We start from the raw sequence: 16,859 nt of genomic DNA, 5'->3' as shown, positions 1-16,859 counted from the left end.
TGCACAGGGACCTCCTCAGCTCCTTCTGCCCAGCCAGCCCAGAGCTCCATGTCACAGCTAAAGCTAGCGGCCAGTCTAGGCACCAAAGATACCATGTAAAGCACCTATATGGCTTTGCACCTCTAGAATAGAGTTGTAGCACCAAGTTTCAGTTTGAATACTGGAACACATGTATTTGTAAGACACGAGTATTTATTTGTTGATCAAAATCACTACTCAAGTATTTACAAATAAAAGGAGAAAATTTTTGCATAACTTGGCACACATTTGCAAGTCAAGAAAGAAAAAGAAAGATTAAAACTATAACAAATCAAAAGTCAAGCAATGGTTACAGAGGCTGGCATATTAAGAAACATGACTGCCTGCAGAGACATCAGAAAATATTACTAAATATCTAGAAAGAACAGTGTCGTATGTAACTTAGCCTACAGACTGTGCTGTCAGAGTCTAACGAAGAATTCTATCCCTCTAGGCTACAAAATACTAATCCTAGTGTGTATATACATACGTACACACTCACGGATATGGATATATAAAGATATATGTATACGTGTGTGCACAAACATCTATAAAAACATGCTACAAGGTCTCAGGTCACATTTCGAGCAGCACAACCAACATTAGCTTTGAATTACTTTCTTTAAAATAAGACAGAGAATGGTTAGCTGTTAAAAAAAAAAAAAAAAATCTCTCTGCAGATTTGTGCATGGGAACACGCTCTCCTCCCGCACTAATGACTGCGCTGAAAGGATCAGCCTGTTACCCTGGGAGGACTGAGCACTCTCAATTCCCATTGAAGTCAGTGGAGGCAGGGAGGAGATTATCGCTAATCACTACAAAAAGAACATAAGAAAAAGAGCATTTTTAACAAACCTTTACTTGTACAATATAAATTTTAAAATATCACTGAAAAACGTCCAGGAGAAGTTAAAGGTATTCATTGTCTCACAAGAGTAAGATGCAGAGCTACGTCTCAGCACAAGTATTCCTGCAACAATCCCACTGACAGACTCAAACTAAAACTCCAGCCACATGTAAAGTATCTTATCAGTTATCTTGCAATTATAAATGCACCCAAACACACTTAAGTTCCTTATCAACACAAAATACAGCGACTAGACCTTGTCAAGAGTAACCTGTGGTTAGGATCACCAGTAAAACTGAGGAGAAAGGTACTCGAAAACTCTACCAGCATCCAACACTTTTTTGCCACTCACCAAGCGAGAATCAGGGGAAGGATTTCAGTATTACTGATACAGAAATAGCCCTGACTGCATTGGGGGTGGGGATATGTGGTGGAAATGAAGCAGCATAGCCTACTCTGCAAGGAAACCCAAGTCAGATCTGTTAGCTGATGAGCTCTAACGGGCTACAATAAGAAAAAGACCGACAGACAGGAATAAGCTCACAATAAAAGCACTTGAAACTGCATTAACAGAGGCAAGCACGGACACCACGGTTGTGCAGCCCTTTTTAATCTACACTTTTGCACAGAGGTCTGCACCTTTCTACAGCTGTCATTTCAACTGAGATTTAATACATGAACATAGACAAGGTTTCACAAGTTTCACTCTGCAGGCAACAAAAAGCTTGGGCAAGCATATCTAGATTACTGCTCATAGAGGTGGAGAAAAAATTGCTTGGATGTAGCTTCTCAACCCACGCATCACCCTTTCCAAGGGCCTGCATCCATTGCTGCTCAGACAGCAAACAGAAATGCTCCTGAGGGTGCCTTCATTGCCACCACAGGGCAGGCAGCCCACCACGCCGGCCTCTTCAGCGGCCCCACATTCTCATTTGAAGGTAAATTTGGGGTGTATGTTTTTGCTAAGGGTCAGCATTTTTATGTAACATAGGTAACAAAACATATTAATGTTCTGCCTATTCTCCATGACATTAAAGGCAAACATACATTGGTTTATTTAAAACTGTATAGCAGAAGTAAGCGCAAGAGACTAGCAGAAGTATATGTACTCCAGCGTGAGGAACAACTCAGGTCATGGCTGGTGCCACGGCTGCAACTCCAGCACACGAAGACGCTAGCAAGGTATCGTCAACCCGCTGGGAGTGCAGTAATTCAAAAAACAGTTAACCTTCGGCATTCAGACACTCAATTCTTTCCCCTTCTGGAATTAATTTCAGACAAATTTACTTACTTGCTTATGGACAAATTTACACAAACATCAGTCAGAAGGATACTGCTCAGAACAAGTAATGTTCAGTTTTGAGGTTTAGCAATAATTCTTCTCCTACATTATTATCATTTACACAAAGAAAACCAGTCTGCAAGCTTATTCAAAGAATCAAGAAGCTTCTTTAAAACAAAAAATAAATCCAACAACCATCAGTGACTTGATCCTCAAAGCACAGCAAGTGATACGGCTTTCCAGCAGACATCATCATATTTCACACAGCTTTTAATGAAGCTGAGGTAATTCTAAGAGGACCGACCAGTCTAAGAGGAATGGTTGCTTTTTAAACCGTCACGAAGGTCTGTCTCAGGTGTTCAGCAACCATCAGAAAAGCATCCTGAGTATATCTGAAAGGCATCACTCCTACAGAGTTAGGCAGACAAAAATCCCATTAAAAACATTTAATGATGCAGAATATAATTTTACTTTATTTTAAAATTCAAAGCATAAATTCTCACTACAAAACAAAGCCAACTTAAGCAACGTACAAAATACAAAATGCAAGTAGGTCACTTTAACCCCGCGTGTTTCACTGGCAGGTTAGGGGTGTTAGACAAGGAGGCCTCAGCTACGCTCTGAGCTATTGCTGATATGTGGAGGTTTCGTATTTTTCCAGCCTTGTGCAGGGGGAGCCTCTAGCTGTATTGATGCTCATAAATATCTTCTCCCTAATTGTTTTCTGTAGTTAATTGCAATAAAAATACGAACACGGTCATGCAGCGATAGGTCCTGGTCAGTGGACAGTTCAGATAAAACAGTGAGGTCACTAAAGCATACCACAACAGAGTAACCAACTGGGAAATTTCTTCCTAACTAGTATCAGATTAAAAAAAAATAAATCCAGTTTTTCTAATCCTCAACCTACTTGACATAACAAACCTCTAAACTTCAATAAATAACAAATACAAATGTCTATGGATTTTAGAAATAACTCCACTAATACCTTGTGACACACATGTTCTACTATCAGCGTGTATTTCTATCTCACACATCCAGACTTCTTCCTAGCAGTTTAAAACTAAAGGGTTGGGGTTTGGGGGGGTGTGGTTTTGTCTCCCCCCCCACCCCCCAAATTCCCTTCTATTCTTCCATTTTTAGGAAAATACCTATTCCTGATTCCTCAGTCAGGTCTACTTTTGTATATCTTTCCAGTTTCTTCTTAGATGACGATCAGAGGTTTGGGCTACCTGTAGACCCCAACCATTCATTCTGGCTGACAAAAACTCACTACAGCACTCCATACCGGGACTTCGTGAATCTAATTTTGCTATAATACTTCACATGCAGAGACTTTTTCGGTGACCAGCACTGCCAGCTGACACAGTGTCTTCTTCCTGACAGATTCCCAACTTAACAATATAATTTCACCAACCAAACTCTTCTAGCCGATACGCTTCCTGCGCTGTATATTCTACCTTTCATTCGGCAACCCTTAAGGCGGCATTAGGAAACCATCCACCTGCCTCCTGTGTTCAACAGGAACGAAGAACCATTTGCTTCATCAGCACATTCTGCTACTGCGCTCTTCCTGGGGCATTTCCCATCTTATTTATAAATCGTTATATGCGTGACTAGAGTCATGAGGTTCCACAATACATAAAGCAATGGTGACTTAGTCTATTTTTCCGGATTCTTGACAGATCCGGAGGCGGCTTCTTCTTTGTACCGCCATCTCCAGTTACGCTCATAATCGGCATTTCGAAGGCCAAACCCTACTACCGCTCTGCTCCCAATCGGGTTTTTGTCAGCACTCCCGAAAGAGCTCAGCTTAGAGAGGCGAAGTCTTCTTTCAGGGCAGGTTCGTTGACCTGCCCCAACCCCCGGGTGCTCACCCAGGTGTCCCGCCGAAGGCAGAACCTTCCAGGTGCCCTCCTCAGCCCCGACGCACTGAAGCGAAGGGCTGGGACAAGCCAGAAGCACAACCAGAATCGTGAAAAAAAAGGTGAAAAAAAAATAAAATAGGATCCAAAGAAAAGAAAGGCTCAGTTAAGTACCACGGACAGATTTTGTTTATTGAGTGCCGGCGCAGAACAGGGGCTCTCGTGCCCTCTAGGGGTCCGGCCCCGCCACCGCCGGCCCCGCCCTCGGCCCCGCCCTGGGCTCCGGCCCCGCCCTCCGGCCCCGCCCCGCCCCGGGGCTGCGCGCACCCACCCGCGGGTTGGGTTGGGGGGGGCCACGGATGCCCAGCGCTGCCGTAGCACAATAGGAGTAATGATAAGAATAAATAACGAGAGGCTTGTAAGAATCCCAGACGCCCACACCGAGGGAGAAGAGAAGCAGCTCGAGCTCTGCGGTACAAAAAAAGTAAAAGCTTGACCAAGGGGTGCAGCAGTTCTTCCTCTCCCAACCTCGCTTCATCTCCAAAAACACGTCAGAAAGAAAAGCACTGATGTTCCCCACAAGGTAAAACATGGACACACATCACATTTTATGTCTCTCTTTTTTTTTTTTGTTATTTCTCAAATCGTTACCCCTGATGCAGAGAACTCCTGATGCTACCAGTGTACTTGCAGCAGGGCTTAGAGCAAACCAAGTTCAAACAAACAAACAAACAAAAAAACCCAACCCCCCCAAAAAACAAACCAACCAAGCAAAAACCTGAAAAACTACATAGTCCAAAGGAGAGGCATTTATTTCTGAGTGACACGCTGACTAACACAGAAGAGACTCTGAGGAAAGGGTTTGGTAACTCATCGAGAAACTTTTTCAAAACTACGCAGAGAAGAAAAAATGCACACCAAGAAAAACCTGACTTACACTTTGTTATCCAAACCTTTACATTTATTTCCTTATCTGTCAAGCGGTATGCGACAAGCTGTACATCTCCCATTAGATTACCTAAGTAAATCACAGCAACTGGCTCAAAGCTTTAATTACAGCTTTTTATTCTCAGACCATTTAGGATGCAGTCAGCTCACCCCCATTTTGAGCCCTGTGGTTTGCAAGCACCAGAACCCAGCAACCTTTCCACTTCCAAGCCGGGATTATTTTTTTTATATTACTTTTTAAAGAAAAAAAACCCACGCAATATTCCTTCGATTTGCAAAATACAGCTATGTCTCAGTCTCTTGCAAAAAAGAGTTGGAACGTAAGCACACTAACAGCAGATTAGGACAAATTCATACAAATGTCGCAGTTAACGTCCAAAACATCATGTGTCACTGTTTTTCCCCACCAGCCCCCAACAAGCTTCTCAAAACACATTTCATACACAGGATCACTGTTCTGGCTGTTTATTTAATTAACATGACAACCCAGCGTACACAGGATTTCTTTCAGTTCCCCAGCTTTGCATTTTCACACTTCAGGCAGAAAGAGCAGAAAGTCACTACTGTATTTTACTTTTTTTGCCAATATGCCATAATATACATTTCTTGATTTAACCAATTGACAAAAATAGATTCTAAACCAATCGTGAGAGTTTCAGCAGCAGTTTTTACATTTTTGTGAAGTTGAAAGAAAAAGGGAAAAAAAAAAATCTAAGTAGAGCGGGTTTGCGTCAATGAAGCCATGCAAAAGAAAATAAAGTATTACATCTGGAATCCCTGGGTGATTTTTCCTGGAGCCTTACTTAAATATTTTACACGGTTGTGTTTCAGCAAGTCACCAGATGACATAACTCCTCAGTATTCCTCGGTTTCTAGTGATCTAAATGCTAATGCCAATAAACCTTATCAGAGTAATTACAGCTCAATAAAGCTTATTAGCAGAAGGAGGTATATAGTATATAACACCGCATGTCTAATAGGAGACCATAACTTCTGACATACATGAAGTTCAATACCTAAATTTAATTGCCCTCTCCTCTGCAAAATTTTAAATCTCTGTATGTTGCACTCTGATCTCTCCTATTTTCAGGCCAGAGGGCAGGATAAGTAATATTAAAAATCAGTAATAACATAAGGGACATCTGTCCTTTTTTTAGGGCAGAATGATAGAGAACCAGGAAAGAGGGGGGGAGGCAACATATTCCTGCCACTTACAAAGCTCTCACTGTCAAACAATGAGAAGAACAGATAAAGCCTTAATTTTCCCTTGAAAAAACCCCAACAAATACATTTCTTTCCCTCCTCCATTTCTTAGATCTTATCGCTGAAGAGATATCTTTGACCATGTGAACTGTTACAGTATTGTCTTCTCAACTCTGCAGACAGGCAGCGATAACAACAGTCCCAGCTCACAACTTTCCCAGGCTACAGACTGGGAACAGGCAGAGTCACCATCCAGAACCCCATGAAAAATGGTCAAATTGAACAAAACGCCCTCCGCAGCCTCTGGAGGAAGACAGAGGAGTCTGGCACCAAAGCTACTTATCTGAAAAAATAACTTTTTAAAAGGAGAAACAGGCAGGGAAAGATGTGGCAGCACAAACCAGCTACCAAGTCTCAAACCAATTAAAAAATAAGTGACAGCCCCTCAGATGTCCCTCAGCGAGGCAAACAGCTTTCTACTTCTCCAACCGTTCAGAAGGAGGCAAAGAGAAAGAAGGAAAGAAAATGGGTAGAAAACCTCTCTGCCCCAGGAGCCAGAGGACACGGGTGGGAGTTCGCCCATGGAGCTGCTGGCCTGGCAGCTGGAGACGTCGGGGCTGCGGGAGAAACTCCTCCGTCCTGGTGCTGCCTCCTGCACGGATCAGGGCTGTTCACCAGGGCAGGACACAGCACCTCGCTAGTGCCTTCTCCTACGGGGCTGTGTCACCCACTGCTTTGGGAACTAGAAAGTACTTCAAACCCTGATGTGTGCTGTACCTGTGACGGCATTCTGACTAAGGAAAAAAGAAATCTAAAAAGGCTGAGCAAATTGAACTACTTGCAGCAGCTGCTCTAGCTCATTTAACACACACTTGTAATGAATCCAGGTTAACTGAAAGCTTCCCATTCCCCCCAAACAAAACAAACAAGCAGCAAGGCTTAAAAGAAAAATGGGGAGTCTTTGGCATAGTTTAAAATTGTCCAGCGCTACTATCTCCTGTGGAGTATTTTACCACCAAGGTGAAATCATTCCTTTGGACTGTTGTATGTCAAGATTAACACACAGAGGCACAAGCTCCGAAGCACACGGGCCATATATTTCAGTGGGAAACACCATGACATAGAACCCATTTCTGCCCCGTCCCCCGCCTCCCCACCTCCTCTCCACACTTTTAGGAAAAACTAAAATGTTTGAAGTGAAGAACAAACTCCAAAAGTCATCATCTTGGTGGTACTTGCGCATTTAACACAAAAAAAAAAAGTTGGTGTTTTTTTTCTCCATTCATTCACTGTCTTATCCATCCATTCACAATTTCTCTCCGCAGCCTCTCTCAAATCTGGGTGAGCTAGCCCTCAAGGAGGTAAGCATCCTCAGCCGGCATTGATGAAATCAGAGGGAGACAACACTCAGCTGGGAGCAGGATCAGGCTATTACAAAGCACACATTTCTCAATGAGATCTACACACACACCAAACTGGAAGCTTTTAATCCGAAGAATTTGCCAAAATTGACAAAGAGAGAGACATACACAAAAATCAACCACAAAAAATAGAATTAAACGAGAAACTAGTAAAGAGCACTTTTAGCACCAAAAGAAACTGTTTTGATTTTTGATGGTGGGTTTTTTTTTAATGAAATGGTTTTTCTTTTGAAATTCTTTTGGGAAATTATTAGCAACTAAGACAAGATGTTTCTGCAGAAGGAGTAATTTAGTGACATACGCATTTCCAGCTACTCCTACTAGCAGCTTAAACAGAAGTATACATTTAATTTTAAATATGCTAATACCTCTATCTGTGATATTAGTTTGCAATTCCTGGTACTGTCCTTTGTATCACAAGGCCACATAGATTCAATTCAGTATTCTACCAGGGAAAAATTCAGATAACTGAGATGTGTCTGACTTTTGTAGAATCTCGTATCACAAAGAGGCAGATAGGGAAGGAATCACACTCTGGAAAAATAAAAGCTTAATTAAGTGCTCAGTGATAGGAAAGATTACACAAGAGGCAATGGGAAACATCTCTAAAACTTCACCTAATGCTACTCACCAAATGAAAGCATTTATTTCAAAGCAATAAAGTAGATCCATTTCCTGATGAAAATTATTGGCAGCTCCCAGACATATTAACAAGGTATCTTTCGGACCAGAAACATTCAGGGTATGTTTTTCAAAAACAGGGGGAGAGGGAAGGCCTGGTTTTGTTTATAAAGCCCTCACCTCTATTTTTAACATGTGATATTTAAAAACTGCCCAAAAGAGAAACATTTACCTATGGTTTCTTTAAGTCTATGGGGAGCTGATTTTTGCTATAAACACAAACTTTGTTTGCTATAAAAGAGTCCCACTTCTCCCAGCATTTCTTCAAGGTCCTTATAGACCTTTGTTTCAGTTTTTCCATTTTTCTATCTTGCTAACATTTATTTAAGAGGACAGCTTTTAGGGAGGGAAGTTCACATACACATAGCCACATTGTGCTTAAAAAAAAAAAAAAAAAAAATACAAAAAGCCTCCCCAAACTCAAAAGTAGTCATCCATTTCTAATCACGCAGTGACGCAAGCAATACCAGATCTCGCTATTGATTAATAGTGAGTGAGAACAAAAGAAAGAGAAATTTGCCAAAATGCTGCAGCGGGTAAACTGTACAGTGGCCAGCTAACTCCAGTCCCTCCGCAGCCTGGGAGTGGGAATTGCTTGGGGCAAAGCTGACCACTGTCCCCAGGTAGCACATCATTTTGGGAGGAAGAAATCCACCTTGTTATCCATCACCAGTTTAACATCCTGGTATACGTAGATGATCTGAATTCCCTCCGTAAGAAAAGAGGACATGATCACAAACTAGTGAGCTCTGTCTCCAAATGATTACATTTAGAGATGTCAACTAAAAAGCTGCTTTTATTTGAAGTGTGAGAGTGAGTGGAAATATGTTTTAAACCTCACAAGTTACTATTGTAAGAAACCATGAGAAATGCCTAGCATCATCAAGTAAGTATAAACAGTTTCAATTTCTCGCCTTAGATATTGTATTTACAGATAATTCTTACACCCTTCTCTCTCTCTCAGTTCCTGCTGAAGTCAGAACTGGATCAGCTTTCCACTTTTTCACACTGTATTTTCCTGGACACTGTGGTAAATATTTGTTTTATCTAAACAAAAATGTTAAATAAATAAGTACATTTGTTGTAAAATAAGCCTCAAGTATATAAGGTTGTCAGGCCCTCTTCTAGAAAATGTCACAACCAACCACAAAGGGATGTAATCAAACCATTTCCAGAAACAAACTAGTCACCCACACCATATGGTTAGATGCCATTACTTGGAAAATACTTAGCTGCTTACCCAGCAAGCAACCTGAAAGAAAACCTTTGCTGCACGGCAATATGCTTCAGTTGACCTCAGTGCACAGAGTAGTTTTCAATACTAATTGAAAAAGAAAGCTTAACACCATTTGCCACTTATTTTCCCCCAGGTTTCCTTTTCCACTGCTCAGCAAGGGTTGCGCTGACTTTCAATACACTCTGTTACACTCGACCCGTCCAACGATTCTTTTGTGGGGCAATCTTAAGTCTCAAAAAAATCGAGAAAACGCTTTGAGCGCAGAACTAAGCCGACCTTGTGTCCATGGCAGGATTCTATACAGCTGTGCAGTAAAGATAATGGTGTTTGCTTCTTTTTTTTTTTTTTTTGAGGTGTGTATTTAAAAGAACGCATCGCTGGTAACAGAGTAAGTTCTCGCTCATCCATTCAAATCACGGCCTCTTAAAGGAAGCAAAGCTGAGATAAATCGCGTGTGCCTCGTACCGGATCCCACAACCGTAGCAGAGCGGGAACTATTGATTACACGCACAGGAACAGCCTTGGGGAGGCAAAGTGCAGAGAGGAGCACCGCGCTGTGCGGGCCAGCCTCGGAGGACACGCCAGCACCCTGATAAGGGACTTCTCCCACGGAGGACAGGCTGCGTGGCTCGCTCACACCCCCCCACACCCCCATCCCCCGTTTAAAGCTTAAAGCAAGTTTAACAGGGCTAAGCTACCTTTCCAGGTAGCCGGTAAGTGATGCTGGGAAACCCGAGGGCAGGTTCCCACCAGCTCCGAGAGCCCAGCGGGTACCGTCCGCCCCAACCTTCGCCAGGCTTAAAGAAAACCAAGCGCCGGTGATGGCTGCGAAAGAAAAGACAAGCCCGAGCCCTCTCTGCCCGGCGCCCGCAGCCGGGGCAAGTCGGGCTGGGTCCGGAGAGCCCCGCTCCCCCCCCCGGCCCCGGTCCCGTCCCGGGGCGGCCGCCCGGGGCTCTCGGCGCCGGGGAAAGCCCGCACGGTGCTCGGCGCCTCCAGCGGGGAGAGGGCACAGCTCCCCGCGCCTCCGGCAAAGTTTGGGACCCGCGTGTCGTGCCTCGTCCCCGTCCCCGTCCCCCCCCCAGCCCCTGCCCTACCTGCTCCCGGGGGATGCAGGGCAGCGAGGTCCGCCGGTGGGTCTTGCCGCCGCCGCCCGACATCTCGGGGGAGATCATGGAGCTGGACCGCCGCCGCCGCCTGAGCACCGGGGCTTCGTCCTTGGCCGGGGGGGCGGCGGGAGGCTCCGCCGGCGGGGCGGCCCGCCGCGGGGGCCAGAGCCGGTCAGCGCAGCCGGCCAGGAGGATGCCCAGCAGCCCCAGCAGGTAGGCCAGGTAGGGCCGCCAGGACGCCGGGACCTTCTCCAAGGCGACGAGGGACGTGGTCCTGGCCGCGCTAGTCACGGCGAGCATGAGGACGCCCTGCCTCAGCTTCAGCACCAGCCATGTCACGGCGGCCAGGCAGCTCAGCACCACCCCCGTGGCGGCGAGGGAGAGCAAGCGATCCTCCTCCTCCTCCTCCTCCTCCTCCCCCGCCGCCAGCGCCGTCTGCGCCACCGCTTCCCCCCCGCAGCAGGCGGCCAGCAGCAGCGCCGCCGTCCGCGGCCGCACGCCGCCGCGCAGCAGGTAGCGGCCCGCGCCGAAGAAGGCGCCGGCCAGGCCGAGGGGCACGGCGCCGGGGGGCAGCCAGCCCCAGCCCCAGCCCCAGCCCCAGCCCCGCGGCCCCTCGGCCGCCAGCTCCCGGCCGCGCTCCCCCCGCACCAGCCTCACCACCAGGGCCAGCAGCACGGAGAGGGAGCCGGCGACCAGCGCCGAGGAAAGTTTCCGCCGGCGCCAGGTCTCCCGCGGCGGCGGCAGCAGCAGAGCGGCCCGGGAGCCCGGCCCCCCCCTCTCCGCCGCCCCCCCGCCGCCCCGCGGGGTGCCGGGCTGCCGCCCCGCCGGCGGGCAGCGCCCGCTGCAGCCCGGGCTCCGCGCCTCGCCGCCGGCCATGGCCTCGCACCGCGGGGCCCCCGCCCCGGGGCTTATTCGCAGCCGGGCAGGGGGCCGGGAGCGACCCCTCCGGCGGCGGTCAGCGGCGGGCGGCCGGGGGGGGGCGGCGGCGGCGGGCCGGGGGCGCTCCCCGCCGCAGCGCCGGCATTTCCTGCGGAGCGCGGTGCTCGCCCCCCGCTCGCCTCCTCCCCGAGCGCCCAGCGCCGCGCATGAAGGGCTGGGGAGCGGCTCAGCCCCCCCGCCCTGCGCGACCACCCCGGGACGGGGGGGGCGCAAATTCAAGGGTTTTCAAAAAAGTGCAAGAGAGGGAGAGACGCGGGGAAATCCTAACCGGTGGAAGAAAAGGGAGGGGGACCGGGGGAGAGGCAGATGTACCACATCAGAAGTGCTGCTTAATTTCTAGGCCATCATTTCCCTCCCAAGGCGGCTCCCGGCGGAGGGAGGGGGCGGCGCTGCCCGCCGGAGGGTCCGCGCCCGCCCCGCCGGCGTCCCGGCCGTGCGCCCGCGGTCGCGGGGAAGGAGAAATAACGACAACAACAACAACAACAAAAAGCCCAGGGAAAAAAAAAAAATCGCAAATAAAAGGCCAGCGGAGCCGGGGGCAGAAGTTGCGAAGTGCTGCCGGGAGGGCGAGAAAGAGAGCGAGCCGCGGGAGGGACTTGAAGGGAGGCTGCTTGGGAGGAGAAAAAGAGGAAGAGAGCGAAGGGAAGCGTTTCCCTCCCGAACGCTGCTGGGATGGTCCTTGAGTTTTGCACGGAAAAACCAAGTGATGAAGAGCTCCCCCCCCCCCCCAGCCGGGAGAGGCGGCTGCCGAAAGCCCAGAAGCAGCCCCGGACCCGAACAGAACAACAAACCAAAAAGGACCGGGGAGGGGACGGGGGGGTGTATTGGAGACGGTAACGAAGCAAGAGGCTGCCGGCCACGGGGGGGTTGCCGTTTTCAAAACGGCCGGGCAGCCTGCGGGGGAAGGGCTGCGCCGGCCCTGCCCGCCCCCGGCGCGGAGCGGCGGGAGGAGGCTCCGCACTCCGCCCCGGGGGGGGGCACCGCCGCCGCCGCCGCTCCGCTCCGCCCGGGGCCGGGGCGCGCCCCGTGTCCCCCCCCCCGCTGCCGCCCCGCAGGAGCCGGCGGTGCCAGCCGGGCGGCGGAGCTCCCTGCCACCGGGCGGCCGAGGCATAAATCCGCCTGTCAGGGAGGGGGGCAATTACGGGGCCGTAAAAAAGTCAGCGAGATGGATGGTTATGAATGATGACTGCTATTTTTTGCTGTTGTTTTAATGGGAAGCCCGAAGTGGCGTCCCGAAGCCAGCGGGCTACGGGTCTCGGAGGCGTTACGAGTTCTAGGCTGTGGCTCCAGCTGAACCCCACCGTCTCCTTCCTCCAGACCTGCCTGACCCCCGGGCGCGGGGCTCCGGGGGGCTGCGGAGTCCCAGGTAGGGGCTGACCCCGGCCCAGAGCTGCCCAAAACTGTGCTTTGCCCGAGTGGAATCAGGTGCAGGGTAAAAGCCCGTGCGAGAGCAGGGCCTTATTCTTAAAGCCCCAGGTCCCACCCAAGGGCACGGAGTAATGTGTTTAGCACATAATAACACAAACCACAGAAAAATCCAATCGCCAGCTGCGAAGTTACAGAACATTAAGAGTCAGGAAACGAACAGATTAGAAACCAGAGTTTCCCAGCCCTCTTCCCCCACGCACATCCACAAATCACTAATTTCAGACAGATTTATAGCCTTTACATATTTATTGGTGCATCTATCTGGATATCATGCCCGTCATCCAGGATCTGAGTATCTGCAGTGGTAGCGTTAGTGAAGCATGGTTTGGATTTTTACTAGAAATGGGTCATAAAAACTGAGTGTGTTTTTAAATAATAGTTTTCCAGCCTAACTATTATGGAATATGGATTTATTAGTCATTTTTATGTTTTAAGCTTGGTTTGAAAACAACCTAGATATTGTTAGCAGAGTTTGGCTCTGAGGAATGGAAAGCCTCTGGTTTTTTTAAAGGTTAAGGGTCCAGATTAAGAACAGCTGGAAAGGCTTACAGTTTATTCTGGTGAGACAGCAATCAGCAGGTAGCCATACGCACCTAGAAAAACATAGCTGGGTTCCATCTACCCCAAGCAGCAATATCCCAGAGGCAGAATCAGGGCCCAGACAGTAACAATGGGATGAATCCTGACTCCTTTTCAGCTTTTTATTAAGATGCATCTCTTCTTTGATATTTTTACGTCTAGATGCATCAAAACAGAGTGCAATTAAATTCATCTTGCAATACTGGATGACAACACATGCAACAGTTGCAGTTCAGATAGAGCAGACCTTTGACCTAATCCCTCCTACCAAGTAGCATTCACTTACATCTTAATTGATCTCCACTTTGTTACTTTACAATTAGATTTACTGAAATCAGAAATGTCGACACTTTAAATGCAGTCATAAAAATAAATAAATAAAAAAAGTAGAACTAGAGGAATAAACATTCCCTACCTTTATTTTTTGCTGCACGCCCCCTTTAAATGTATATTACTTACATAGAGCAAAGCAGATAATGGTCTGTATTCTTCTAATTCCGTAAGCTAAAACATGAATTATTCACTTTAGATTAAAAACAGCAGCACTTTTTTTGCTTGCACAGATTCTCGGTTAGTGTAAAGAAACTTGTATTCTTTATAATAGCAGTTATAATAATAGTTTGATCCTAATAGCAAGGTGGTTTTTTTTTTTTCAAGAGCATTTCAAACTCATTAAATGATTGAAACACATTTCTGAGCTCTGCCTGCCTGGACCTCTGAGGTTACCGTGAGCCCAGCTGGCAAAGTGGGGTTTATGCTTGTTAGGCTTAGGATCTGGGCTCAAGCTATCAGTGGCTGAGCTTGCCTGAAGCTGGCAACTCTAAGCCCGAGACAGCATCTTTCCAGTGTCAGCATGAAATGGGCTAGACCTCCTCAAGCCATCTGCTACTTTCTGCACTGAAGTTTACAGAAGAAAGTTAAATTTTGATTATTTTTTTCCTGGTAGCTTAATTCTCACATCGGGGAGCTTTTAGATAACGTGACAAAAGTAAAGGCTCGCATAACCAACTTCAGCAACTAGCACAAATGTGACAATCTCTAGATTTCCTAGAAGCACGACTCAGACTCTTACCAGTTTGTTCTTCTAAGCACCGAGGTTGTATACTGAGGAGTACATGGGAAGCTCAACTTTCCTGTGCTCTCTACCACGTGGGAGTTGATAAAATTACTTCTTCACGTTTCTGAATTAAGCAATGTAATTGTCTCTTATTCGTCTACTGATTACCTAAGGGCGTTTTAAGCATTTAAGTTGTGAAGATCTCTAACAGAAAGGCAGCGGTCATGTAATTTTGGCATCTCCCTCAAAATCAGTACCAAGCGGGAGAACATGGTAGGTGATGAGCCAAACAGAAAGTGAGTTTCAGAGGAGATGAGAAATATTGGCCGTTTAGGAGACTTCCCATGCAGAGACACACAGGAAGGGGGGAAGGGTGTTGGTGTTAGTTCATTCTTCAGGATAGGATTCCACCAGACTGGGCTGTCTACAGATGATAGGTACCTCTTAAACGGTATATTGAACATACAGTTACAGTCCCCTGAAAATCCTGTCTTCCTTCTCCAGTAAAGAGAAATTCGGGGAAGGCAGACTCTACCCCTGCAAATAGTGAACAGCTCAAGACTTCACTGAAGTTCTGGGGATGCAGGCTTTTAAGCACTTGCAGAATCAGGCTCCTTTTGATGACTAGACATCTATAATAACCCAAAGAAAATGGGAACCATTACATACGATAAGGTCATTGTATAAATGTGCTGGAGCCACACAGCCATTCACCAGAGAAACTGCCACTTGCAGAAGATTGTGCTGTAGTGAAAACCTACCAATACCCTTCTGTTTTCCATTTGGAGAGCAGTCTTCCATGGTGACGGTAGAGATTTCTTAGAGGGTTCAAAGGAGGCAAAGCCAGAAAGTATCATGGTTACCATCACAGAAAGGTCTGGAAGAAAATAAGGGTGAACGTCCAATTAGATAAGAAAGTCAAAATAGATTTACCTGGAAGAAAGCAGTTTGCTCTGGACAACAAAGAGCAGGAGATGGGCAACAAAGAGCAGGAGCTGTAAGGAGGCTTTGGACAGCTGACTGTTCCCCAAGACGTAATCGTCTGTCTCAGAATCACTTTGTCCTTAGTAATCACGGGCTCTCCTATCATCTCTTGATAAAGCAAGGTATCTTCTCTCCAAAGGTAAATGGTAAATTAGTGGAGAAGATGAAATGCCTTTTATTCATTTCTGTGTCCAGCAGGTCGTACTCTTATCTAATCCACTGAAGGCACTTTTCACGAAGCATCCATGCACAACACGGGATTCTCCATCTAAATGGAGAAACAGTGGCTTCCCTGGCCGTTAAGGAAAGGAGGAAAGATTTCATAAAGGAACTGCTTTGCCCAGTCATACAGCTCAGACAACCACCATTTGTTTGGTTTGTCCACACTTCCCTACGGTCTTCTCTCACACCACTGCTGGTTTGCGGTCACAGTAACTGGGCCACAGCTGGTCTGGGAAATCACAATGAACATGCACAGGGCCGGATCCCATAGCAGGTTATATGGCTTGTCCTCTCAAAAGTAATACAACAAAATGAAAGTCCCAAATCATGCAGAAATGCTGGGATTAAGCTGAAGGGAGAAGAGGCTCTTCTGGGGGTAAAGAAGCAATAGAGAAAGCCAAGTAAATGCCACACCGCGTCACACTGGAGAGTGCCATGGTGAGGAAGGAAAGATAGGGACGGTCTCTATGAATTGTAACACTCTTGGTCTATACATGAGGTAATTATTTATACATTTTGATTTTTTTTTCTCTCTTCTTTCTTCCTTGTAATTAAACTTTTCTCATCTTCTTATGACCTTGCACAATGTGTATGGCTGATTCTATACAAATTTTTATAATTTCACTGAATATTAGTTTACTGAATAAAGTTAAGTTTGCCTAATATGTGAAATAAATACACTGTGATTAAAACCTGTACATGATGGTAATGTTCTGGACTTTATTGACACTTTTCTCTGTTAGGATCTCAAATTATTTTACAAACATTAATGAATAATTCACACCACCTTTAAGTCATCAAAATCCTCAGAAGTTCAGGTGATGACCAGTAGGCTGCATGATAAATGTATAGACGCCTGTCTACTGGTGCACTTAAAAATATGCTTACTTCTAAACATGAACATTTTTCTGACTTCAGTGGCATTTCACAAAGAATATCACATCATTAAATTCAATTTGAAGTTTTGCAAATTATAAATGTCATGTAACTCAGTAAGCATCCAGATTATTACGTAGTAAAAGATTTTATCATGTGAGTTGTC

At 46.7% G+C, this 16,859-nt stretch overlaps 1 protein-coding gene across 1 annotated transcript in view; it reads right to left on the bottom strand.

Annotated features, from left to right (window-relative positions):
* Positions 1-11,484, bottom strand: part of PDE3A (phosphodiesterase 3A) — a 267,645-nt gene extending 256,161 nt beyond the window's left edge. Inside the window, exon 1 of the mRNA XM_075051354.1 lies at positions 10,597-11,484. Within this exon, the coding sequence (XP_074907455.1) occupies positions 10,597-11,484 (888 nt within the window). The remainder of the gene's footprint in view (positions 1-10,596) is intronic.
* Between the last annotated feature and the right edge of the window lie 5,375 nt (positions 11,485-16,859).

This window comes from Buteo buteo, chromosome 19 (assembly GCF_964188355.1).
Source record: "Buteo buteo chromosome 19, bButBut1.hap1.1, whole genome shotgun sequence".
In the NCBI taxonomy this organism is placed as follows: Eukaryota; Metazoa; Chordata; class Aves; order Accipitriformes; family Accipitridae; genus Buteo; species Buteo buteo.
Note: the sequence above shows the minus strand (reverse complement) of the source record. Positions and strands in the feature narration are given on the sequence as shown.